Source organism: Poromitra crassiceps (assembly GCF_964638095.1).
Source record: "Poromitra crassiceps genome assembly, chromosome: 9".
In the NCBI taxonomy this organism is placed as follows: domain Eukaryota; kingdom Metazoa; phylum Chordata; class Actinopteri; order Beryciformes; family Melamphaidae; genus Poromitra; species Poromitra crassiceps.
Window position 1 is genome coordinate 37,713,758 of NC_139630.1, and position 27,893 is coordinate 37,741,650.

Genomic DNA, 27,893 nt, shown 5'->3' on the forward strand with positions numbered 1-27,893 from the left:
ACCAATGGTGCGGTGCGCCCCCTTGGTTCGCATGTTCTCCAGCCTTTACCACCTCTGTCTCCAAAAGATCCAGGGAAAACCCTGGAAGAGGATTTACCCTCTTATTTTCCCCCCATATTTGTTAATGCCAGTCAAATCTGCCATGCTCTCACATTGTGGCATATAAATAGATTCCCAGGCCCGAGGCCGCTGGCCCACTTCAGCTCCGAGGTCATCCCGCGGTCAGCGATGATGACTGGTGAGGCGCGGACGTACGCCCAAACACAAAATCCTGTTTTTACAAATCACTCGGTTTGTTCGTTTCCCCGATCTGTTTAGACAAAAAAAATCTCTCTTTTGTGTAAATCTAGCCTGTTCTGCAAATTTCTCATTTCTTGCACGCCAAATGGTTACCATACTGAGCAAATTAAGCATTCGATGAAAAACCGTAAATGAAACAAGTGGTTATTTTTCAAAAGACAAGGTTACTAGATGTTTTATGCTCACAAAATATCCCCGCCCTGACTCGCCAAAAGCCTTCTTGAAAAAAAGGCAAGACAGACACTTCTCCGGGGGGTTCCACTTTCCACAAAAACGGCAAGAACGACAGGCGTTGGTTCCCGTCCAACTCCCAGTTTCTCCACGGTGCAAGGCATTCATCATCATTATCATGGCTATTCAGAGGGCCTAATTCCCTTTAAAATCAACTGTCAATTCTCATTTGGCCGCCCTCAACCTCTTATAGGCTTTGAATTCTCCCATGAACTGCGTCGAGAGCCAGTTATCGGGCAAAACAAGGCGCCGGATACAGGGCTAGTGTGTGTCATTTGGAATCTATTGGGTTTTCATGTGTTTTCCAGACGCAACGAGCGTTTCTCCTCGCTAAAAGAGACTTAATTGTGGCTCCATGACCAATCAAAGTGAACACCGTCTAAACCAGAGGCGCCTCTCTCTGTTCAGCGCGCCCCCCCACACACACACACACTTAAATTAGGCCGAAAAAGCTAACCTGGCCTCAAAACAACACGGCAATGAGAAAATGACTTAAATGACTTAAAAACGACTTCAATTAAATAAACTTAGCCTAAATGACTTAGACCACACACATCCGATTTGATGTAGAGATTTTTTGAGCACATTTTCCAGAAAACATCGCATACAGTAGATTTCTTGATGTAAAAAGATCTTGGATAACAAGGAGAAGTGACTAAACCCAGAAGATGAGAGGGAGTATTTAGGCGATGAGGACAAGGAAGGACACAGGATGGGAAGGAGGACAGAGCAGATGATGGAGGGGAGGAGCAAAGGGGGGTGTTGCACTTGCATCTTTCACCGAAACAAGCCCAGAGACCCTCTGTGACTGTGATGTGGTACCATGTGCTGCTGCGATGCACTGTGCTCTCAGAGCCAGGCGGGGCAGCATGTCCACAGGTTACATAACTCCCTCCCTCCCTCTCTCCCTCCCTCCCTCCCTCCCATCCCCATCATGACCATCTCTCTCTCACCTCCTCCTCTGTCTCTTAAATGTGTCTGTGTGAGTACAGTGCAGTGAGTGGAGGGGAGCAGGAGCAGCACAGATGGCCGGGACGGGCTCTAAACCCCATCATCATCATCATCATCATCACTGTACCAGGCAGGGGCGGGGCGGGGTCGAAGGGCAGATTGGTAGAGGGAAGGACAGATTTTGAAAATGGATAAACTGATATATTGAGGAGAAATATTGCTGGACAAAATAGGCATTACTGAAGGATGGATCAAATAGACAGATAGATAGATAGATGGACCGATAAAGCAAAAGCACCCAATCCAGTGTTTGGAAGCAGGTTGGCTAGTAATTGATAGATTAATATCCCAGAGGGATCTATTGTACATAAAGGGTGGGATTAACCTAACGAGGTGATGCATCTGCTCTGTGATTGAGTTTAAATGCCAACCACGACGTTTCAAAGAGGATAACACAGCCACAACAGTCAGATGCTATGGGTAGTAAATCTATAGATAATCTACAGAAGGGGGTGAAACAATAAAATGTGGGCTAAACACTGGAATCCCGGCTCAATCCATACCATAATCTGAACGAAAACTGACACAACGCAAGTCAAAACTCTTCAGTGCATTCTGTCTGCACTGCAGCCTACAATCCCCTGTTAAGTTGTCCGAGCGGTCCAAAGCCTGTTATGTAAAGGTTTGGGTGGAGATATGATGTGCAGAGATGATGGGCTAAATCACTCTGCGTGTCTACATACCAGACGCCGGGCTGGGCTGTAAACCATTTCAGGACAACACATCCAGCTAATGGCTTTTAATAATGCACTGTTCTCCTGGCCCCCCGGGAGAAATATTAAAACTTAATTTTCAGCGTAATGTTTTGATAATACGCTCCCAGCCCCTGGAGCTAAAGCAGCCAAATTAAAGTAGGCTAGCACTTTGATATTACCAACAATTAGCTGATACCCAGTTAGCCCGAGTGATAACTATGTAGGCTACTACCAGGATGTCTGTAGGGCCGGCTGCACACCACGGAGACACACTGAACTACTTATTATACATGTGAGATCATTATTTCACAAACTCATGTAAATTCCCAGTCCAGACCTAACTGCATATAGATAAGATGTGTGTGTGTGTGTGTGTGTGTGTGTGTGTGTGTGTGTGTGTGTGTGTGTGTGTGTGTGTGTGTGTGTGTGTGTGTGTGTGTGTGTGTGTGTGTGTGCGTGTTTCACTTCTGCACAGTGACAGGACCGTGTGTCAACAGTGAGAGTTCTTCATATCTTATATTACATAATGGGAAAGTGTGAAGGAACCAGAGGAAGATGAGGAGGTCAGAGGTCGAAGACAGGGAGAAAATGGAAACGACACGTAGCTGAACAAGCTGAAAAGGTCACAGCATGAAACATTGATGTATTGTGCCATTTCCCATAAATACATAAACATAAAAAGTATCTTCACAATGTCGCATTCTTCGGGAATTAAAAACATTTTTAGATTTCAGATTTTTTTGAAGAGCATACACATCAAAATTTTAAAAATATATATTAAAGGAAGAAGAAAAGAAAAGAAAGGCTTTCTTAGCATTGTTCTTCCTATGGACTAGCCTTGAAACAGATTACTTTCTCATGTGGGATCCCATCAGGCCCATGACCCATTTGTGTCCCCAGCCCACAGTTTAAGAAACACTAATAGCCCCTTCTCACGGGGGCCATTTTGTGTTGAAAAGGCAGGGTAAACACAGGTGCAAGCAAAACACTAATGAGGGTTTCCAACTTCCATGATTGGAAGTTGTAAAGCCTCATTAGTGTTTTGAAGAAAAAATAATACCAGTATTATATCAGGGTTTTTTACATCTTTATCGGATATTGGTCAGTCATGTTCGCCACCTCTGATAAGAGGTTCCTCCCTGAGCACAGCTACATAAAAACAGTCTGTAAAACCTGCAATGAAACGACATTGAAAAGCCCTAATGTATCCCAGAGTTCCCCCTACCATCAGATAGGTGTGGTGGGATTTCATTAGTCTGCGTTTCAATGTACAGTTTTAGTGTCACTTCATATTTTAGCTTAATAGATAATCATGATAATTTTTTGGCAAGAAACAAAAAATAATAATTCTATGTTCTATCTGCAAATTCAGTCTGATCTCATCAGTACCGGGCCATGTCAGTCGAACCCTAAATACTCCACATAAACTGGAGTTGGGACTATATATATTTCTTTTACATCTTTCAAGTGTTAAAGTTGCACCGTACCTCCATGGCGAGCGCGGCGGTCTGCTGGTCGTAGTGGTTGAGTACGTTGGGCATGAAGGTGGAGTTGTAGGAGAGGCCCTGGCACATGCGCAGGGTGATGGGCTCGCAGGTGAACATGCTGTGGCTGCCCGCCGCCGCGTCCATGGGGATGGCGACGCACGCCGTCAGCATGGACACCGACAGCACCCATAGGAGACCCATGACTGGTCCGGACAGGATGGGATTGGGGGGGGGGGGAGGGGGAGGACCAGGTGGGGTTTGCTGGTTAGGGAGCGGGGGTGGGTCCGTCCGGCTTCATTCACCAGTAAGGAGAAGGTTGTCTGTGGGTCTTCCTTCTCTTCGACTCACAGAGAAGCAGTCTGCGTCGGGCGGTGGTGTAATCCAATACGGCCATGGTGGAGGCTGGTTACATCCATCACCTAGGGGGGGGGGGGGGGGGGTTCGGTCACTGTATCATAACAGCTCCATCACCTGAAACAGGCGGTGGTCCTTTAAGAGGTCCTGGCTGGGCGGTGCGCACCACTCCTCCTCTGGCCTTGACGGACAGCGGTGACGCTTCACAGAGGAACAATAGATGACAGCCAGCCTGATGGAGGAGAGCTTTGGTCTGGGATCTGGAAAACAAATGCATCAAAATCAATACACACATCTTTCATCTAGAGCATACGCCCAGTAATCTGGTTACTCAACAACTATAGTATGTTTCACACATGGCCTGAAACTGACCCCATTTCTTTTAATGGAAATAAAACAGACTAGAGAGAGCAACTTAAAGACACAGAATGGGGCTGTTATAAAGGCACTGGTACATTAATTGTTTTAATAGTTAATTGTTTTTATGTTGATTTATGTTGTGTGGGTGCTGTAGATAAAAGATTAATTGAACAGCATGTCTAGGCTCAGGACTAAGAATTACAACATAATCATAATACTATAATTATAATAATGTTACAATGTAATGATAATAATAAATTATAATAATTAATAGTGTGTCTATAATAGTGAGTTTGTATCACGTGTGCACTTAGCCTAGGCTAGTTTTACTGTATTGTATAGCACCATTCTAATTTCTAAAATATATTACACGATTACTACAAGTCGTTTTCATCATCGAATGTTTGAAATGATCGTTACTACATTTGCAATACGGTAGCCTACACACCCATAACAATCCATTTTCCTAGTTCTACACATTCAAAAGCGACACATAAATTATACTTTTTACACAACACAACCCTGCATTGAAGGTTGAATATTCTCATGTTGGTGCGCAGCAGCGTAGCCTACCTGTCCTGTGCGTCAACATTACGGACTCCTATCGGCCAATTCACAAAGTAAATGCTCCTCATAAACGTCTAGCTGGAGGTTTCGTCACGGTTGCCTATTTGCCCTCAGCAATAAAGAACGTTAGATAGAAAAATGTCATGCAACGCAGCGGAAAGAAGAGATGACGGGTAGTTCATCTCAACATCTCAATGATAGCATGCAGGCAGGCAGCCCGGACACGGCTCATACACAATACCGGCGTTTATCATGTCCGTACAGAGCCAAAGGAGCGGCCGGCGACGTCGGTTAACCGCTCACACAGCCTCCGCTATTACATGCGAGTTAATTTGTTTTATTTGGAAGGAAGTTTACCTGAATATTGTGCGGAAAATTCACGTGGCAACGGGGTCTCCGCGTCTCCGCCGCTCCTCGAGTTGGTAACAATGAGTGATGTCCCTCTACCACCAGCAGCACCTCCCCTCCCCTCCCCTCTTCTCCTCCTCCTCCTCCCCCTCGTCTTCTCTCCCTCCCTTCCCCTTCCAGCGTCAAGTCAGCAAGGCTTCAACACGACTTCCGGTAAGAACTCTCAAAAATAAAAGCCTCATTAACCGTTGTCAAGAAAGGAAAAGTAAGAGATAGTGTTTGCTAGTTATTGAATTAGCTACTCATCATTGAGTGAAACAAATGAGTAGTCGAATTCTGAGGCATGTGTTCGGTTGTTTGTTAGTTAGCTTGATAGCATTGTGACACAAGGCATTTTCTTTATCTCCCTCTCCTGTGTGCTTGTGGTAAAAAAAACGAACATAAAAGGGCAAACCTACGCTACATATCCGTATGTAGGCTACTAGGCTATGTATGTATATATCCTCTGATCCTCTCTGGTTCATTTTCCTCGGACACCATCGGCCTGAGAGCAATTAGGGTTCGATTTATTAGGTCATTATGGCAGATTAAATTACCAAAAACGTCCAATTAATCATAGCATTACCCGCAGCAGCCAGCAGGTGACATGCACACGCACACCAATTAGTGATGGCACTACCTACAGCAGCCAGCAGGTAACTGACACACACACACACACACACACACACACACACACACACACACACACACACACACACACACACACACACACACACAATTTGTGTGCAGGCACATGCAGAGGGGGGGTGCTAGGGGTGCCAGAGCACCTGCCCGTTTTCCCCTGATGCCCAAAGTGCCCTTTTTGGTGGTGGAATTGTTTTACAGTGAATGCGTGCCCTTCAAGAATAACTTCTAATAAATAACAATTTAGCAATAAATAAAATGTCCGGACAGTTTACACATGTTGACCTTTCAACCGGAAGTTAAGTAATCGTCTCTGTGATGTGCACAATATTTCTTTCCCAGGATGGTGAAGGCACCCACTCTTCTCTGTCTCTGATTGGCCTAGCGTCAAACATTGTTGATCCAATCACATTCGCTTGGCTCTCCTATCCTGCGTCTCTTCTTGTCTCCTGTGCCAATCAGAGGCAGAGATGGGTGAGTCATGCGTTCGCCATCCTGCCCACTGCCCAGCTGCCGAGCTCATGGCGGGTCAGCAACAGTGAAACTGTACTGCGCCGTGGTGTTGTGCCCTTTTTTTACTTTTGAGCCCCTGCCCCTGCCCCCTGCACGGCCCTGTTTGTGTGTGCACGTGCACACACGCACATGTGAAAGCTGTAAATTGGGCTAACTGTTAGAGACTACCATTTTTTATGAAAAAAAAAACACTTTTCTGGACATACTACAGAGCTAAATATACCAGATCATCTCATTTCTGCTCTGGAACTTCCCTGCCCATCAAGAGGGGGCAGACCACTCACATTTGCATATGTTCTAACTAGGGACACAGGACTGACTGTGAATGAACCTGGAGGGCCAATGAGCAACAGAATCCAGTGGCAACAGGCGTGTGTCGAGGGCACTTGAAGGATGATGATGATGAAAAATTACTTAATTTCGTCTATAAGGGCTACCCAAGTGAAAATAGTACCCTGTTATTATTTTTTAGCAGTAACATTTAATTATTTTGGTTCATTTATCTATGTATTCATTTATTTTTGCAGACTGACTTTACACTTTTATTTTTTAAGGTTGATTGGGCTAACTTCCTGTTTTATTTCGGCTACCTTGACGCAGTGTCCCTCCTCTCTTCACAGCAGGTTTTCTCTCCGTCTCCGTTGCGCACGATGTGCACAACCGCGCATCCGTGGACGAGCTAGTCTGGTATCTGGTATGGACTTCTCTCGTGTGAAACATAATTGTCATTATATCAACGGAAACATTCTAATAGCCTTAACTGCGCGGGGACTATTGCATGGGGAAATTAAGCCAACACAACAACAGCCTATATGCACAAGTCCATTCAGTAACACACACTCAGCATTTCTAAAGCTGTCAAATACTTTCAATACTGGATAATACATCTTACATTATACTGAGAATATAGGCTCTATAGGCTATTTAACTACAAGAACATGCATGCTAAAAGTGTTGTAGGTAGGCTATTTGGCTACATCATGTTGCCTAGAATCTCTAGGCGATAGATCTAAGCCCTAGATGACATGACATTTTAAATGTATTTTGAGTGGCCAAAGTAGGATACATTTTGAATGTAATGTTGTTAACAGTTGTGCATTGGAATAGGCTATTACATTTCCAGTGTCAAAAACATGATTCAAATTAATGATATACAGTGGTATACAGTAGGCTAGGCTTTATTCTCCCACCAATTCTGCATATTCTGAAACATAGTCTATTTCTAAACCCATTCTAAAATACATGTATAATGCTGCAAAGTGTATTTTTTGCAGCATCAGTGTTGGTGGAGGCATAGGTGACACACACACACACACACACACACACACACACACACACACACACACACACACACACACACACACACACACACACACACAACTGTGGTACGGTTTGCAGGCAGCGCCCTCCTGTGACAGCGGTGACAGTCAGTCCAGTAGCAGGGGAAGGGAGTCAGGGGGGAGGTGCAGTCAGTCAGCATCACTATGGAAACAGGTAAACTGTGTCCTGGGAGCTGGGGGGAGAAGAGAAGAGTTGCGTAGCCTACAGACTCAAGAGGATCAGGAATATCCACCTAGACAGCAAGTGTGTTTAGGAGTTGAATTTATGTTTCTCCACTGGCAGAGGAAACCTGATGGTGAGTTAGTGTGACACTGTATGATTCTATGAAGTGTGTGTAGGCGTGTTTAAGTCTGTGCCAGGCTGGAAATGTGCCTGTTTTAACGTTCAATACGGCTTAGATTAGAAGTTGGCTACAATTTGGTCCCCAGCATCCAACCATATTATCATCCTGTTATTTGGTTCAAAATAATGAGTAATATGGCCAGTGAAAGAAGCAGGTATTGTACATCCTCAAAAATGTGTGGAAATGCGGTAAAATTCACTAAATGTTGACAAAATGCACTTGTTGTAAGTCACATTTGGACAAAGCATGTGTTAAATAACAATGTAATGCAATGTCAACAAAGTGGGTCTTCAACTCTTGATTTTGAAGTTAATTTTGTTGAAATGTTTTGGGCATCTTGCTTACCTGGGATGGCTGAAATGAATGGAGACATGCCCAAGCACAAATGTTTCATGTTGTGTAAATCAATCATGTTGCTGTTTCAGTGCACTACTCCACCTGTTGAGCAGAGAGATGCCGTTTGCACCGAGGTCATCTCTGAGCTCTGCCAAGCTGCAGACCAAACTCAGCGCCTGGACGCCTCTGAACCACCAGCCGTCCAACAACAAAGTCAGTTAGACTTCCCTCTATTTGTTTTGTTACCGACTGTTTAGCTGTGTCTGTGTCCCTGTGGGGCCAAAAGGGGAGTTTACAATATTATCAGTCAAAAGGAAGTTATTTAGAGATATAAACTTGAGGTAGGCTACATCCACAAAGACTCATGAGACTTTGACTTATACATGGAGTATATGTGGGCGCTGGAGTTGTGACCCCCCCATATCTTCAGTGCCTACTGCCCAGGTGGGCTATCTCGTCGAGAGGGCCTTTCTGTGTGGAGTTTGCATGTTCTCCCCGTGCCCCCCAGGGGGTTCCTCCGTACGTAACCCCCCACTAAAAACATGCAGAAGATCGTCATCCGACCAGTGACAACAACATCTGAAGTTGGTCCAATGATGGTCCAATGAAGGTCCCCGAGCGCTGGAAAGAAATAGCGACCACTGCTCCTGGCCTGCCCCCTGGAGGAAGGGCAAGCCTGGATGGGTCAAATGCAGAGGACATATTTCACCGGCCACTGTCAGCATGAGTGTGTGTAGTGGCCGCATGCATGTGTTGTAGTGTGTTCGTGTGACAATAAAGACAGCTGCCGTCTGAAATCGTGTTTTAATCGTGTGTAACGGTAGCCAGCAGTGAGTAAACCTCACTCACCGACACTCTAGTAGGCACAATTTAACTCAAGGGTTGTATAATTCTCTCAGCCCATAGAAGAGCATGAAATCCTTCAGCTGAAGTCAAAAGATGAAAATCACCACTGTTGGAGTTATGAGGCCTACTTCAATTTGCACTAACAACATAAACAAGCCTGTGGCGGCCACAAAATACATGTACAAGTGATGCTTAACACTTACAGCCACTTCCTGTCAGTCCTCCTTATATAAAGAGCTGAGTCATTCCGTTTGAGAGAAATGTCTTTCAATCCAGTGAATTGAAACATATACAAAGCCAGCAGTGTTCGAACCTATCCCATACTTCATTCATGAATTGGGCCTTTGGGTCAGAAGCAGCCGTAAGTCAAAAGAAATATTGGCCACCTGGTTGTTTATAATTTTATAATCATACTATAACTGGATGTGATCACTCATCCTTTTCTTAATGATCTAGTTTTGCACGATGAGTAACTTTGTTCACAACTCTTCTCTTCTTCAGGTGTTTGCAGAGAGACGAAGCCTGCTGGCAAAGTGGGTGAGTTGGGAGATACAGCTGATCCACAGTGAACCTTTCTACTGGACAGAGAGTGAAACTGAGTCTGCATTGTAGGCAAAGTTAGCTTCAAAAAGTCTCATCTGCAAAGCAGCAGTACAAAACGGACGCATTTCAGCCTTTGGCTTTCATCTGAGCAATCATCCCAAGGACACTATCCAATTCCATTATACAGTATATCACGTGGTTCTCAATTTTTTTCACATGAAGGACCCCTAAACTGACAAAGATTAGACCACGGACCCCATTTGATAGGATTTTGTCCCACGGCCCCCCATATGATAATAAGATTGATGCTTTTAGATGTTTTATTACAGAAAGTGTATAAAACCCATGACCAAAATAGTCATTGTGTTACTTATGAATGGAATTATAGCGAAAATAAATTGCCCCCCTTTTGGCTGGGGACCCCCTGGAACCCACACAAGGACCCCTGGGGGTCCCCGGACCCCCATTTGAGAAAAGGACTTTTACTGGACATTTTGCATGGACATTATCCCACGGACACTATCCTACCCTCCCCCTCCATTATATGTCGGACTTTTATTTTGCATTTTATCATTTATAATTTTAGATGTTCTGTTTGCTCCATCTTCTGCTATTGAGGTGATTGCTGCGCTGCATACTTGCACTATAGTCAAATTCCTTGTTTGTAATCTGATTACTCACTTTGTGTATTCGAATTAATCTTGAATCTTATTTCCTCTCCTCTCCGTGTCAGTTTTCAAGGTGGAGTGACGGCCAGCGGAGGGCAGTGCTGCAGGACTTGGTGAGCGGCTGCAGTGTGGACCAGCTGCGGTTCCTGGACCTCACGGTGAGCGCACGGCTCCCTCTACAGGCCGCAGACTTCACCTGCCTGCTGCCCAGAGCGCTCTGCCTCTACCTGTTCTCCATGCTGGACCCCCGCAGCCTCTGCCGCTGTGCTCAGGTAGCCTACACATACACACACGCGCGCACGCGCGCGCGCACACACGCACACACACACACACACACACACACACACACACACACACACACACACACACACACACACACACACACACACACACACACACACACACACACACACACATTGAGGACTCATCATGGGACATGGGATCCAATTGATACCCAGGGAAGTAATGAATTACAATTTGTCTTTGCTAGCATTGCATCAGAAACTGGCCAATCATAAATTCCATCCATATAAAACCTGCACAATCATGTGTAAAAAGTAAATGCTCAGATTGTTAGATGATGTCATACTACGGTTACGTTGATGCCTACAGTGATGATGTCATTTGTAGAGTGGCGACTTGCTCTGGCAGTGAGGATGTCACTCACTGATGGTCCCCCTGATGATGTCATATCTCACTGCAGTGATGATGTCATATCTCGGATGGTGCCTCGGTGATGATGCCTACAGTGATGATGTCATTTTTCTGATGATGTCATTTTTTTGAGTGATGTCATGTCCTAGTGAACTATAAGTGCGGTCGCTGCGGGTCCTCCTCTGCCGTTCATAGTTTAATCTTCTGCAACAGTTCCCAGCCTCGAACCTTGCAGATGCAGCTTATCAAGTGTTTCAAGACCTTCAAGTGTCTGCACGTAAACTCACCAGTCTCTCAGCCTAACAGTATGAACGGCCAGAAAACGAGTTTAGCGGATAATGCTCCTGACGTTGAGGAGGAATTTAAAGATCCTGAGGGCCCAGCCCCCGGGACCCCTGCCTTCGCCTCTGGTCGGAGTGCAAGCCGTCGGTCGCTTCGGACATACAGGTCCTGTAGTCAAGCAGGAACAACCTTAGCCCTCACAAGATAGGTTTGAACGAACCCTGCAGACTATGCTCGATTTCAAGGAGCAGTACAAGGGATTTTTTATTTTATTTTTTATGACAGTAGTTTAGGCAACTTGGCTCCACTTGGCTGAAGTGTTTGCCAGGTTGTTGTCTAGCAGCTAATTCACTAGCCCAAAAACAATGTAGTGACAGTATTTAATAATTGGCATGGATATATATATATATTTAATGATAGATGGAATAATGACATTCATTTCAGTGGTTTATTTGTTTATATCGCATAACCGCTTTTAAATTGTCTGCAATATCACATGTAAAAGTCTCTGTCCTCTCCTTTTTACATTGCAACATACTGTACTGTGAGTTCATTTAAAATTAGCCACTTTTTCTTTGTACTAAAGTAGCCTTTATACATCAGTACTTTTACTCCTACTAGTAGTAGCCTACTAGGGCTAAAATCATCACGCTAATACAGAATTCATATTAGCTAGAGAGAAAGAATTCCTCTAAGAATAGCCAAATGTGCTTCAGTGGATGTTGACATTATGAGATGTGTCATGTTGGCGTTACTGTGTGGGCAGGTGAGCTGGCACTGGAGGAGCATGGTGGAGCTGGACCAGCTGTGGAGGCCCAAGTGTCTGCGTCTGGGCTGGTGCCTCAGCTTTCCCCCCACGCCGCTGGAGCAGGGCGTCTGGAAGAGACACTACATCCACACTGTGCAGGAGCTCCAGGTCAGCACAGCACACCTTTCACTGTACCATTAGTCACAGTTACAGTAGCACAAAGCTAAGCTCCAGCTACATTTACCACATTCAAAGCCAGTCACCATAATCTAAGTGAACAAACGTTTTGGTTCGGGCTAATTGTTCGCATCATTATGGCCGTGGCTTAACAGAGAAGGCAAGCCCTACCTTGAAGTCTCTCGGTGTCCCCCCTGGTCGAGTCACTGGCCACCTGGCTCCCTGCCAGCTCCGTCTCCGGTGCGGTCCTCTGCTCGGCACCCGGTCCAGTAGCAGCGTGGCCAGCTCGCTCTGTTGTTGTGCTGAATGAGACTAGAGCGTGCAGGGGGGACTGTGAAATGATCCAGTTACATACAGTACATCCACTGGTGAAATATCTACTGGGTTCAGTTCAATGTCAAACAGTCTTTATGGGCAGTTGATGGTTTCGGTCAGCATTACCTCCTCAAACTCCTGCATTTAATCCCGCTGCTATGAGCAAGTTTGTTAAGAAACATTCTACCATGCATTCTCACGGAGCTTCCGCGCTCCCATTGTCCCCATCGCTTACAGCCAAGACTGACTTCAAATGGCGTTCGGCTCGCTCGGTAAGGGCCGCCCTCTATAGGCAGGCCAGCCAATCAAACAGCCCAAAACACATGACACACGCCAATCCTCAGTCCATTCACAAAAAAACGGCAGCCATGACTGACAGTTAATCTAACCAATGACTGACTGCCCATGACTAATTAATGACTGCTCCTGAATGACGTCACGTCACGGATCCAACCGCAAACAGTATTCATGTCACTCTGTGTGTGAATGTGCAGACCCGATGGTGCCGGCATCAGTTGGTGGTTCCACATGTAACAGCCATCAGCAGCAGACATGCAGAGCCGTCACAGCCGTCGCTTTTCCTCAGGGAGGAGCGCTCGGCGTACGCCACCCAGCGAGCCGGAAACACCGCCGGGAGGGGTTTGGGGACAGGCAAGCAGCAGGCTGCACCGCCCCCCTGGAGAGACGCCGACAGACATCCCAAAGACACCCTGCGCTTTAACTACCTGGCCAACCTGGACCCCATCGAACAAGCCCAGCAGGCGTAAGACCGCTCTCCCTACACCCAAGATGACGTTTTGGTTTATTGTGTTATGAAAATTAGCAAATGTATTCCTTCAATCAACTGTAGAAAGAAAGTAAAACCAAGGAAAACAATACAGCTGAAGCAAATGAACCACTGACTGAATTTAAGGGGTTAATAGATGAAAATTGCAGCCTTGCATCTGCACACAGACACACAAATCCATCATCTCCTTAATTGGACTTACTGTAATTGAGGCACAATATGTGATACATGGTTAATTTATTATGGATGGCATTCGAGCCCAGTTCTTGAGCTTTAATAGAAAAGATAAACCATCCTTTTCCAGACATTATAGTTGAAAATACAGAACAGAAGGTGAAGTTTCAGGTTTTTCCAGTTAATTTTCGCCTTTACAAATCAATCACCTTGGAGCACAGCTAAATGTGCAAAAAGGCAGGGGGCTGAATGCTGTTGCGAGGCCCTGCAGATCAGAGCTTGGGGTCAATTCACAAATGAACTCATCAATTCCAATTCATTGGAATTCATGAAATTGGAATTTGAAAAAAACCTTACAGGAAACAGAATCGGAATTGAATTGAAATTTCAGGAAGTTTAATTTAATTCTGCGAAATTCGATGTTATGTCATCGTTTTTTTCTCACCGCATATCTTAGATTACATGACAATGTTATATATTATTGATACTGAAATTCATAACATGTTAAAGGGACCTTTCGGGTGGTATTATGATTGAATGTATTTCATTTGCTTAACTGTTTTGTTAAGCGGCCTCTCCTAGAAGTGGCGTTTCCTGTCATTCCTATTCAATTCCAATTCTCTTTGCTTAGAGTTGACATTCCAAATTCCAACTCCAGGAAGTGAATTGGAATTGAACATGCATTCTCAGTTTGGATCATGAATGGTCCCAACCCTTCTCCAGATTCACTAAACAATGTATCCCCCTCTTCTTCCACCTGACCAGCACTCACTGACTGAAACATTTCTCTCCATTCAAATGAAAAGCAGAGCCACTGGGAACAAGACGGTGTCAGACGACGGGAGGAAGAAGAAAACTCTGTCTGAGGCTGATTATAAACTACGCAAAGCCAAGTCACTGGTAAACCTCGCTGCGTTCATAATCACCATCATCATGATAAGCCGACTGTGGCTGTGACCTGCTTGTCTGAATCAAAGAGAGGCGATAAACACAGAGGAATCCTCCAGAGACTCTGCAACCAGCAGGCATCATGCATTATGGAGCAGCGTTTACATGGAAATTCATGTTAATGATGAGCTTCTCAGAGGGGGAGGTGAGGTGACAGAGGGGGAATAACAACAAAATATGCTGCTGATGGTGTTTTGGGTGGGGGAGGAGAAGGTGAGACAGAGGACACAGTGTCATTGATTGGAAATTCAAAACGTTCAGTCTTTGTTGCAATTTTGCAAAATATCATCACACATTTTAGGAGCTGGATACACAGTTTTAAACCACACAATTCAACTACTAGGATACTGCTGAAAAACAGAATAGAATACAAATTTCTAGCCTTATTTTACTAGCTGAATACCCATCCCTGTGCGACTGGCCATTTATAGTATTTTTAAATATTATTTACAGACAAAAAAAATACAAGTAAATCCAGTTAATTTAATCTTTCTTTCTCTCTCTCTCCATCAGATGTTCCTCAACTCCAACTCCAAACCCCCCACTCCTCTTCCTCTCACCCCTCCTCCCTCTCCTCAGACTCAAAAAAGCCGACCCGACTGGGCGTCCCGCAGCCTGGACCCCGTCACGCAGGAAGCCACCCTGAGCCTGGCGCGTTCGGCCCAGTGGAATGCTGCGATCCGTCCGGGGCCCGTGAGGTCGGCAGTGCCCAGGCTGAGCGCGGCGGGCCTGAGGGCATCGCAGCGCTCGCACAGGAGCACTCCCAGTAAATCACTGGTTTACTGAAACATAGGATGCAACCAGACAGCACCACATTCACCACATCAGGCGATTAGAAACGACTGATTCTGCAGGACAGACAGAGGCTGTGCATAGTAGATGCGTGGATTTCATTCAATGATGATCTAAAAAAAAACTTGTTTCCTCCCAATGGTGATTCTCCATTGAAGTGAACTTTTAACTGTAAGAAAAGGCTTTTAATCCGTTAATGTGAAACCAGCCCTTCACTCTGTAAATGAATAGACTGTCTTGTATAAAATGAAACCGGGATGGGGTTTTCCTTCACGGCAAGACGGTTTAATTTGCTGATCCACAGCACGGCCAAGTAGGACAGGTTTGCAGCAGGGCCAGCTGCAACTGTATAATCGGCTCAAAATATGAATAGAAACGCTCATTGTCTTTGTTAATTATAGTATTCATAATTATTTCTCCAAATGAGGGATATGACAGCCTTCTCACGCAAAAAAAAAGAAAAATGCAGTTAAATTATTGATGTTTGAAGATAATCATTTTCGCTTCAATTTAACTAACTGAATTGAATAAGTGAGTTCACTGAAATATGTGGTCTGCATGTCTGGCCAAGTTTAGCTATTATTTGAATCACAGCATTTTCCACGGATAGCCTACCATGGTTCTTCTTATTGCTTAGCCCTATAATAGACACATAATTTGTTATGTGGGGCTTTAATTTCAAGTAAACAGAGTGCTCTTTTATGAGAGAACATTCCTTACTGTAATTATGGGTATGAAGGAGATGAAACCACTGACTGGTATCACTGAACTTAACTATACAGCCACAGTAAATAACACACTTGCTTTTATTCTGTCTTAGTTTTCTCCACACTAGTGTACTGTACATACACGAGAATTAAAAGCAGCTGATTGGTTACAGGACTCGGCATAATAAGCAATAAAGCACAGCTAATTGGAATTATCAGCACCACTGGAACACATCTTTGACCAATCAGATTTCTTACATAGCTGAAACTGCGTGTTGTTTAATAATGCTTTTGATTTAGTGATATGGCCCTCCAGTGGAAAATGAAGTCATATGAATACCTCCACCCCTCCGACCCCAGGGACACCACTGTTTGAGGTTCAGCCATGGACTTTCCCTGCTTCAAACTGAGCTTCAGATAAGGAGTGAGCCACATCGCCCCTGTCAGGAAGACACCAGAACTGCAGCACACATACAATATCTTTTCAGACTTTTTGTACCCCACCAAAGGGAGGACTATGGATGGGTCTCCGTCCGTTTGTTGGTTTTGGTCTGGGTGTCAAAATGATAGCTTTTACATAATATGCTATATATTTTATATACAGGTAGGTACAGTAATTAACTAGCCTACTTTTTTCCATTAGGCTTGTGTTTGTTGTGACTCATGTATTGTAAATAAGGAAGCCAAATAATTGATAGGCTTGTGTTTGTCGTGAATCATATTTATATAAAGGAAGCCAAAAGAAACCTAGTCAATGTAAGAAATGTACCACCTTTATTTTCCAATCCACACATCCCATTCAATATGCAAATACAAAGCCAAAGCAATTTATGAACAGTGAAAATATTAAACAATAACTGTCAGTTAAGGACAAAAATGAGATTTTGTCTTAATATTCAAAACAACTTCTTGCATACAAACACACAGTAGCATATCTTGGGAAATAACAAAACAAAAAAATGAAGCCTGGTGTACTTCAATCATGACAGAAGTTCAACAGAAGACTTTTAAAATCACTTCAGTCAGATGAACAATATCAATATCATACGTACACTCGCTCTCGGAAAGTCTCGTCCATGTACAGTATTCACTCTGCATATAAAACATTGCATCCAAAACCCAAAGTATGGCTCACACACTTAGAATATATTACTAAATACAAAGATGATCAAAAAAATAAACTTGACAACACATTTAAATGAATGGTAGATGCCTTGAGGTGTTAATTTAATCAAATGTTAATGTGAGTACAGTTTGTCAAAAGGCAGGTGTGTGTATGGCTTCATGGCTGAAATAAAATTAAGCTCAGTTTGATGAAAGAAAACTATGTGATGTTGTTAATGAGAATAAATAAAATGTAATTATTATTTATTAAGTTTTCAGAGGTTAGTCCTAATATTTGCCAGCTTATGTGACTAGTAAGTGTTTAAGGCAATGTTGAGCTCCGATGATTTGCCACAGACATTTTTAATACACAAAAAGTGATCAGGGGGGAAATTAGTTCAAATTTTAATAAGGAGAGTGGTAAAGCGGTGTAGCTGAGTCACCAAGTTACTATTGGGATATAAAGGACGGCAAAAACATGGTGTACCCAAGGAGGTTCTACCACATACTCAAATATCACTACACCTCTGGGAAAGGAAAACAAGTTGTTTCCCCTCATTTTATGGGAGATAAACAACATGAATACTAAAAAAAATAAAAAAGTAGAGGATTATTCTGACAAAATGCAAAGCCACATTGGTTTAAAGCAAACTGGTTCAGATGTTGGTTAGAGGCTTCATTAAATGTACACCACTGTAGTTCTCATCTTTCCATCTCTGCGTTTAGCCTTCACCGACTATAAAAGTTCACAAAAAGAGAACCATAAATCACTGAATAAAATGCACAACTGTCAATAATAATAACAACAATAATGAGATTGTCTGACCTTGTGAACAGGTTAGTTTGTGTAAAGTCGGGGCGGCTGCTGCAAACAGAAGAACCTTGAGTGATAGTCAAGTCGGTGGTGTCAAATGAGGCAAACACAATTGTACACGACAGATTGAGCTTAGACATCAGTAATATACAGAATATAATGCCCCTTTGGTCTATGATCACTGACAAGAGACAGAGCAGATAGAAGGCAAGACAAACAGTCTTGAAAGGAATTAGTCTTAGCTGAGACTGAGGCAAGTTTCATTACAACGCAAACTCTCTGGATCCTTGGATTGTATGTGTTGGATGCACCTTAACATCTAAGAGGGTCAAACGCTGATACTGTATAGTATTACTAAATGTCACTTGGGCTATGAAATGATCCTGACGTCAACTGACATTCAGAAGACATCTTACCACAGCAGGACCACATCGGGTTTGTAATAATGAACTCAAAAGTCAGTCATATAAATAATGGGTAAGCTGGATAGCGGTGACCGAACATATGAACAAGCCCCAAGCTCCCCACATTTGTCGCTGCAGTGAAAAACAGGTGAATTATTCCTTTAACCAGCCTGCAAACAGATCCTGAGGCCTTTTAAAGAGACTGGAGATCTTACAAGGGAAGAATAAGAATCATCACACCTACATCTGCCTACCTGGGTAAAGATCAAATATACGTCACAGAAAGCACGTTTTACTCTTAATAAAAGCAAATTAATTTATACAGAATTAAAGCTTTTTTGGAGAGAGGGAGAAAGAGATTTTCTGTTCGATACAAAAGCCACATAGATTAAGAGAAAAAGAAACTCACTTCAAACGACAAAAATGACAAAATACATAACTGTATCATTCAGAGCTTTGCCATACAACAATTAAATAAAAACATTTGGTTGGTTGGTTTATTTCTTGTACTGTCTTTTCTGTCATGATAACCCCTCCGATAAACGATGGAAAACTGTGGCATCAACTTGCATTTTATGTTTACAGTGGATGTTTGATTTATTTCACCAGGTGCACCGTGTGGGGTGGAGTTTGACAGACAAAACAGCTGAAAAAAGTGCAACCTGCCAGTCACCCAGATGTAAATAAAATCAATGGATCCCTTCTCTGCTAACAGAACCAACAATGTTCAGTCCTTCACCGTAAAACATGTGCATCTTCATAATGATCTCATATTGTCAGAAAATCAGATCTTTTTTGTACACCAAGTGAAAAAAAAATCAATACGATGAGATAATTTTACTTACTTGAATACTATTCAACATGTTTGATCTTGATACAAGGCAGATGTTCCACTTATTTCAGGATGTCAATTGCTTAAAAAAATCAAGCCGAATTTGACTAAAATCTGTAAAATTCACTCATTGCATTTGCAAAACTTTTCAGAAAAAATAAAATAAAATGTTAACACACTGACAGCCCAATTTGTTACTGTAAGCGACACTTTTTTGTTGTTGTTGCTGTGTTCCATTATTCTCACTGCATGGATTTCCAAGTGCTGCTTGCAAAGCTCTGCTATACGCATAAGGCTGATAGGTATCCATAATATGTGCTGTTTAACAGTTTGGGCATTTGACGTTTTGTCTTGGTTTTCTTTGCAAAGTAGATGGTACATGTTCTGTGGGTTTCAATGACTTGGAGGGAATGACTATGCAAATACACACAAGTATTAACATCGAGTCTTTTTTAAATAATGTAAACATATACATCTTTTCTGAGGTCAGCGCATTGATCCTCTTCATATCTATCTATATCAAAAGAGCAAACGTTACTGTAGCATCGTTCGGATGTTCTTCGGAGTGGACTCGTCGTTCAGGTGTTTTGTGGTGAATCTGAAGACAGACAAGCGACAAAGTTTGCTTTAGTGTGATGTCAAGACATACCATCACCTTCAAAATAAACAAGGCTGTCAGACGATCCTGAGAGCCCGCCAACACCTAAATCAAGTCAAGTATATTTATATAGCCCTTCAGCACAGGCATGTGTCTTCAAGCCAAGGCCATGGATTCAATTTCGTCCCAAGGGCCCATTCAGATATGTGACCTATGACCCCACTGATGATCACTGTGGACAGACAAATGGAAACACGCAGACATGCACACACACACACACACACACACACACACACACACACACACACACACACACACACACACACACACAATATGCTGAAATACTAGCCTACCAAGCAAGACTCCCATGTCTTCTCCCCGAAAATTTACCTTTTTTGAGTTGTCAGCTAAGTAGCTTAACAGACTCACGGGTGTAACGTTTCAGAGGTTCACAAGTATGGACACAGACATATGGACAGACAATTATTTTGTACAGAAGTTGTAGCAGGACTCATGTCTCAAGTTCACTACATGAAGACAGGAGGATATTTTGACATTGCTGACATGCCAGTGAGTCTACACCGGTCACTGTGGCGACAGTACCCGACAGCAGGGGTCATAAAGCTGTTAAAATGTACCTCCAACAAATAGGATAACCAAGTTTTGCTTGGCATAAAGTCATAAAGAGAGAAGCTACTGTTCCTTCTGTTGTGTTGGCTCCATAAATATTGATTAGCCAGGGGAAGGTCCCATACAATCATTTATTATTTGATTATGGAAACTGATGGGCAGAATCCCTGACAATCAATACATTCTGTGAATTCACCAACACCAGTTAAGACTGGTTAGAAACAGGGTTTTCACCACTGATACTGTTGTATTATAGCTGCCGATAGCCAATCGATGTGCCAATGTTCAATATCTTTAAATATTATCTTTTTTATGCCGATACTAAAACTCTAAAAGACTAAAACTTATTTTAGGGTTAGCAGCTTTTTAATGCAAAATAACCCACTACACATATTCAATGGTCGCAGAACCTCAGATAAATTAGGCCTTTAAGTGATGATTGAACCTACCTGTATAAAAACACAACTGTACATGTTATCGATTCATTTAAGAAAAATGTGTTACAGGCTTTTGAGACTGTTTGTAGCTGTGTGGTCAGAGATGGGTAAAATGACTACCTGATCTCTCATATAAAATCCCAGTAATGGCAAACTAACATAAACGCTCCTTCTCCATACATTTAAAGCGAGGGGAGAGAACCCAGGGGTTAAAACAAGAACAGATTTGTGAGCATGAAAAGTTGTCCAGGAGGAAATGTGTACAATGCAAGTAAGTATTAAGTATTACATTAATTTAAGTATTAAGTATTAATTTAAACTGCTCTATGCCTGAAATCAGGCATGGTGCCTGAGAACTTTAAGCATTGGAACCTACTTGAGGGCGTTCAGGAGGCCTTCTACGTTGTCTGCTGGCTGATCCTTCAAGACCTTTATGCAGCCTTTCATCTGAGAATAAATGAACAGAGTCAAGATGACAGCGCAACAACTACAGAGCGGCAAACAGAGATACATCCACGCTCCAAAATGCCACTCTTTCATGATTTGCGATGGGGATCAAGCCACCACAGAGGAGCAAAGCTTGTGGGTTTTGTGCATGCATGCGTGTGTCTTACATCAATCTTGGAGGACCTGTTGAAGGCTCCGTTGGGATGGACGTGGTCGTACAGAATGATGACGCCCACCATGACCCTCATACAAAACAACAGGGTGTCCTCACTGCTAAAACGACTCGTATAGTCCCTGGAGGAGAGACATAGAGAGAGAGAGAGAGAGAGAGAAATGGGATTAGATAAAAAAGGGAATATGAAATATTCATGTTTTAAGGGGAAACTAATGAGAGTATTTGCAGGTGTGTGGGTGTAGGTCAGCGAGTGTGTATGAAGAAAGTGTGAGAGTGGAGAGAGGAGTGACTCACGGCGTCTCCAGCATGACTTTACAGACGCTGGCCATGGTGCTGAGACAGTCTGTCGTGTTCTCCAGTGGAAGAGTCTTATTCTGGAGCAGGGGACAGCACAGAGGCAAGATAATCAATGACAGGTTATTCGTGAATGATTAGTGATGATCTATTTCCTCCATCAGAACCCCAGATGCTGTGATTCTTTTCAATCTTTATCCGAAGACGGCTGCTCTTTTTTTAGTTGTACTGGCCTATAAAATAAGACCAGACAGAATAATAACACTAAAGTGTGATTGCAGGTCAGGTAACTCTAACAACATTGACACTGTCAGCACTCTCACCTCTGTCACAAAGTTTGTGGTTGCGTTGCTGAGAGTTTTAAGCATGGGCGTGGCCTCGGCGTAGAACAGAGACATCCTATTGGCCATCTCGTTGTTGACCTCATTCTCGATATCCAACTATAGACACAGAAGCAAATAACAAATAGAAAGATGAACTAGAGGTCATACAACTTAACTGACCTCATGGGCTGATCAGACATGAGCATATGGATTATGGAGGTCGGTCTAGACTCTACAGTATGTGGGTTGAAATTCAGCCTGCTACTACACCATGTGAATTTGTGAAGAGGTTCTTCCCCCAGGAGGAACGGTTGTCACCTTAGTGGCAGCTAACGCACATATGAATTAAAATAATACAATTATTTTAAATCATACATTTTCTAGACAACTCACATTCATGTTGTTTATCCGGTTTCGACTGATGGTTCTTCTGTAGTAGCTGAAGTCGTTCTGGATGGCAGGAATTCTCATCTGAGGGAAACGGGGGAGATGGGAGGGGAGTAAAAAAAAAAAAAGTCAACGCTTGGACAATGCATTTAGCTACCAAAAATAGTCACATTGTTAAGTATGTGAATGAGGGTGGAGAGAGTGACTGAGAACGGTGTGTGTTTGTTACGGTCTGGCTCATATATGATCGGTATTTGTGGCTGTCATCAGAAGGGGGCGTTAGCTAGGAGAGTGATGCAACACAGAAGTGTATATAGTGTATATTTAGACTCCGGAAGCAGTGTTCGCTAGCCCCTCATGTGAGTCCATACAGAAGACGCTGGAGGCATTTTCACAAGAGTGTGGTCACCTTTTGTTTCACTTATGCAATGTTACGTGTCCACATGGACTGGATAGTGCATCATCACCAGACACTATCAACTCAGCCAGCATGAACTGTCTGAGAGAGGCAGATGCATGGAGCTACTCCATTCGGCTAATAGGTGAGCTAATGTCTCTCTCTTTCTAAGATATTTTTGGGCATTTGCCTTTATTAGACAGGACAGTAGGCAGACAGGAAAGGTGGGGAGAGAGAGAGAGAGGGGATGACATGCGACAAAGGACCTCGGGTCGGATTCGAACCCGCGTCAGCCGTGCAAAGAACCGAGCCTCCGTGGTACGCGTGCTACCAGGTGAGCCACCAGGACGCACTAATATCTCTCTCTCTGATGACAGCCACCTTCGTGTTACCATGTCACGGTGCCACTGGTACTAGCTAACCCCTAGACATGATGAGCCTTGATATTATCATTACTGATGAAACTAGTAGCCCTGCCCGCGACACTGTTTAACTGCTCTGGTTTGCAGCATTTCCAACAGACCTTGAGTTCGTCAAAGCGCAGCGTGAAGTGGAGGATCTCAGCAAACTGTTTGGCGAGCGCCTGCTCCTTCTCCAGGTGCTGAGTGGGCGTGTAGGGCGGACAGGTCAGGCACTCCAACAAACTCTGGAGGGCCTCCTCTGCAGACAAACACATGAAGACAAGTAGGTTAGGTGCTGTGTAGGTGGCACATCTCTCCCAGAGACACTGACTGGAAAACAATGGCTGCTGAAACTTTTCAGAACGTATTTGGTCAAACACATTTTAGAGAGGTTAAGAGAAGTCGAGCTGCACGATTAATCATATAATCATAATATACATAGATTACACGATTTTAGTTTCCATAGTTACTAATCATAGACTATTGGCTTAGTGCTACTGATACATTTCATTTAGAATGTCCACTATAGTTGAAATTAGCTGAGGTGTAGATATAAGATTCCACAAGTGCAGTGAAATGATTTTGTTCCTCAAATCATGATCATAATTGTGTAATGTTAGGTGTATTATTCACATAGATTGCTGAAGAGATCGACTTTTTCGTGGAAGAACAACTTTACTTGCAGCTCTGATAATCAGTTTCAATTCAAAATACAATGTTTATCATGTTATAAATAATCTGTCTGATGGAAGAGGCTGAAAATAAGATGATAGACTATGGCTTTCTTTGAGCGCGTCCCGTTTAGAGAAAGATAAAAAATGCCACAGTCCAAATGAAAGAGGTTTTGTTCTACAGAGCGGCTGTACCTAGTCGTTGGGAGAAACTGTAGAACTTCTTGAGTCTGATGACCAGCGGACAGACGGCGTTCCAGGCTCGCTCCTGCAGCAGCAGGTCATTGGGGTTCTGTATAGCCTGGATGGACACAAACAGCGGGACATCAGAAAACATCCACACTCTGGGGCTATCATCATCAACCAACTAGGGCTGCAACTAACGGATTATTTTCATTATCGATTAATCTGTGGATTATTTAATCGATTCGTTGTTTAGTCTATAAAATAAATGTCAGAAAATAGTGAAAAATGTCATTCAGTCTTTCCCAGAGCACAAGATAACGTCCTCAAATCTCTTGTTTTATCCACAACCCAAAGATATTCAGTTTACTGTCATAGAGGAGTAAAGGAAATATTCACATTTTAGAAGGTGGAATCAGAGAATTTTGAAAAAAAAAAAATCTTAAAAAATTACTCGAAATGATTAAGCGATTAATTTTCTCTCGATCAACTAATATCGATGAATCATTGCAGCTCTATATACCACAGACAGAGCTTTGTTCTGTGCTCTTGAGCAACTCTTTCTGCCTGCCTTTTCTTCACTTTATCTATGGAGAGAAACTGGTAATCCAGCCTACTGTAGTGTTGAATTTCTCAAGTCTCAGGAAAAGAGCTGATATATGACCATCGCTCCAGACTGTGGTCTGTGTTTGATTCAATTTGTTATGCTGGGCTTTCCAAACCTGAGCAACTGCTGGCTATCAGATGTCATCACCCACCTCCTTCTATCCATGCAGGGTTGTTTCTTGAAGTTGGGTTGAATAATGTTCTCACTCCTAACAAACCACACTGCAGTTCTCTTGGCAAAGAATTAATATTCACATTCATGTTTTTTTTTTAATGGTGTGGTTATTTGGTGCCACCCAAAACTGAATAGCATGTTCTCACCTGCCCGCATGAACCAAACAAAAGGAGTCAAATGCTCCAGAGTTTGAATAAACCACTCCAAACATGCTAGGTGTGAACGCAGCCTTAGAGCCCTAAACTCAAGCACAACTCAAGATACATTGCTTAATCAGCAATGTAGCATTTTATGTCTGCAATAGACGGTTTTAACTTGACAACAACAACATTCTAAATTGAACCCCAGCTCACTTTCTGATGCAGTATTTGCAAGTACAGGACATCTCCGAGAAACATCAAGGCAGGGCAGGGCTGACTGTGAAAACAGTCTATAAGAACTTTGTTTTATACTGGTTTTTATTCCATTTGCCTGGTCTTATCAACTGATGTTTGATTGTGTTTCCTGCGTGTGAGTTTCACTTGAGACGTTTTCGTTTTGCTGTGTGATGCTTACATCTCTGATCTCCTGTCCTGCTCCCTTGTACGCCTGCAGGCCAGACAGGATGCTCTCAGAATCCTGGAGGACTGAGTTCACCTGGTTCCACACCTCACGCTCCCCCTCTGTCGGCTGGGCATCTGACACACAGACACACACACACACACAGACACACACACACACACACACACACGTGTATATGGACACGCATATGCACATGAAAACCAACATCATCAGACATGCGTACACGTACACACACACACAGACACACACACACACACACACACAAACAACAGTTAGCTAAGCTAGCAGGCAGCATGGGTTAATACAGAACACATTATATACAACACTTAATTCTTGCCATTTCACATCAAAGATCGATATTCAAGTCTTTTTCTTTAACGTATAAAAGATTGTACTGTAGTGCGGTAATCTATGATTTCTAGTCTAACGTTTACATTTTTGCACCACAGAACTGCGTAGATGTGAAATGGCTTTGATTAAATACTTAATTAATGATGATAGTACTTTTTAATTGCCAGCAAACACTTACGGGGGGCATGTGTGCTGAATGTCTTTGCCACCAAAATGTAACTTGTAAAAAGTTGCTAATTTCTTTCTGACCTTTTTTGATCACCATGTAAACCATATAAAGCAGGAATACAAAAACAGTCAGCACATTATACTGTGTGTGGGTCAAAGAAGCTAAGCTTAATTAAAGCAATATTTTACTTTAGCACGCACATTTTACATTTTTAGCATATATATTCACATACGAGTCCCTCAACAATCAGCCATCAACACTTGCTGGCTTGGATGCCCATAGTAACAACCTTATTTTGAAACCACAAACATCTACTAAAACATGAACTACGGTACATGTTTCTACAGTACAGATATGACGGGGTCTACACAAAACTGAATGCATTCTACTCTAACCCTACAGAACATTGGCTTCAAACTAGTTTCATACAGTAATGAAGTATCCTGATTCCTGAAAGTATCTACAGTATCTAGACTCTAGAGCAATTGAACACATTGGAGCAAGATGTATTTTCTGTATCCTGCTTTAGGCTTTTCAAGGAGTACGCTTTTCCTGTTTACAATTATTGACAAGAATCAGAGAATTCTGGAGGCGACTATGGCTTTCATAGCAGCAATGTTAGAAGGCTGACTATTAATTAACTCGTATGGAGGCATGTGTGTTAAATGCTCTACTAAAGTGAAATATAATCAGGCTGTTTGCAGAGCGCTCTGATCCAAAGCAGGCTGGCGGCAAGCTGTTGGATAGCCATGGAGCTACTGTACAGTAGAACAGTATAGTACATGTACCTATATATACTCCTAAATGATTCATTGAAATGTTGGAAATTCTGTACCAAAGTAACACTAATCAAAATATTAATATTATGCACATTGCACAGGCATTTTGATCAACTGTCCACATTGCTCTGTTCAAACACGTTTAGCAGAATGTAGCTAGCGATGAGAAAATCCCACAGTTGTTGCCCATGATAATATATTGTGTATATATTGCGTTTTTTTTATATACATCGATTTTTAGAGGTCTGAAACTTAAACAATCTACTGTACTCTGTCATGCCGGCAACCTACAAATAAACAAGGGTTTGACAGGCGTTCTTTTTCATATTGCCTGCAAAGCTAACATTACAGTAGGAAAACACTATGCCTTGATATATGATCAACTCTGTTCTGCAGAAACCATAAATCTCCAAATATACAGTTATGGTCTTCCGACTCTGTGTCTATCATTTTGACAGCTCAGACTAGGCTGGTTTGGATTGGGTTTTTTTTTATACTCGTGTGAAACAACGAAAGCTGTCAAATAAAAGAGATACAAGGTTTCTGCAGGACAGCAACACTCTCAGATAATGACATAAGCTTTGGCTACCATGCACAGAGAAGGTCACACTAAGAGCTACATGTATGCTAATTGCTAAATATAGGACATCATTGATAAAACTGTGTGTCTGGGGTCTATTTTGCATTTGAAAACCTTTCCACTCCATCACTTCCTCTTTGCTGCACAAACAAAGCCTGCGGTTGGCAGCATTGTGAGAGAACTTGAAATGCCAGCTGTGTGTGTGGAGGCGTTTGTGTTGCTTCTGTAGGAGATTCTTGAGAAAGGCCAAAGCAGATTCATTGCTGTGTTAAAACTCAGACTAATTCATCTATATTATGTGAACATTATGAGACAGTAGAATTACAGTAATTAAATTTAGAATGTATTATTTTCTAACAATGCA

General features: G+C 42.8%; 3 protein-coding genes across 4 annotated transcripts in view; 1 reads left to right on the forward strand and 2 right to left on the reverse strand.

Moving 5' to 3' along the window:
• The window catches only part of fzd3a (frizzled class receptor 3a), a gene marked incomplete at both ends in the record, with an annotated part of 32,073 nt that extends 28,205 nt beyond the window's left edge, over positions 1 to 3,868 (reverse strand). For both annotated transcript variants that reach the window (XM_083643546.1, XM_083643545.1), the window contains one exon: positions 3,725 to 3,868. In XM_083643546.1, coding sequence (XP_083499672.1) covers positions 3,725 to 3,868 — 144 coding nt within the window. The remainder of the gene's footprint in view (positions 1 to 3,724) is intronic.
• A 4,819-nt stretch (positions 3,869 to 8,687) lies between these two features.
• On the forward strand, positions 8,688 to 15,498 carry fbxo16 (F-box protein 16; the record flags this gene model as incomplete). The annotated part of the gene is made up of 7 exons (XM_083642974.1): positions 8,688 to 8,783; positions 9,918 to 9,953; positions 10,693 to 10,899; positions 12,330 to 12,479; positions 13,298 to 13,566; positions 14,574 to 14,664; positions 15,226 to 15,498. The coding sequence occupies 7 exons, from the start codon at positions 8,688 to 8,690 to the stop codon at positions 15,496 to 15,498; spliced, it is 1,122 nt and encodes a 373-aa protein (XP_083499100.1).
• A 1,476-nt stretch (positions 15,499 to 16,974) lies between these two features.
• fam49a (family with sequence similarity 49 member A) overlaps positions 16,975 to 27,893 on the reverse strand; it is a 48,175-nt gene continuing 37,256 nt past the window's right edge. The window contains exons 4-12 of the mRNA XM_083643400.1: positions 25,645 to 25,766; positions 24,321 to 24,426; positions 23,577 to 23,713; positions 22,663 to 22,740; positions 22,270 to 22,386; positions 21,947 to 22,026; positions 21,645 to 21,771; positions 21,407 to 21,477; positions 16,975 to 19,963 (exon numbers count right to left, since the gene is read on the reverse strand). Of these exons, the coding sequence (XP_083499526.1) occupies positions 19,900 to 19,963; positions 21,407 to 21,477; positions 21,645 to 21,771; positions 21,947 to 22,026; positions 22,270 to 22,386; positions 22,663 to 22,740; positions 23,577 to 23,713; positions 24,321 to 24,426; positions 25,645 to 25,766 (902 nt within the window). The 3' untranslated portion in view covers positions 16,975 to 19,899. The remainder of the gene's footprint in view (positions 19,964 to 21,406; positions 21,478 to 21,644; positions 21,772 to 21,946; positions 22,027 to 22,269; positions 22,387 to 22,662; positions 22,741 to 23,576; positions 23,714 to 24,320; positions 24,427 to 25,644; positions 25,767 to 27,893) is intronic.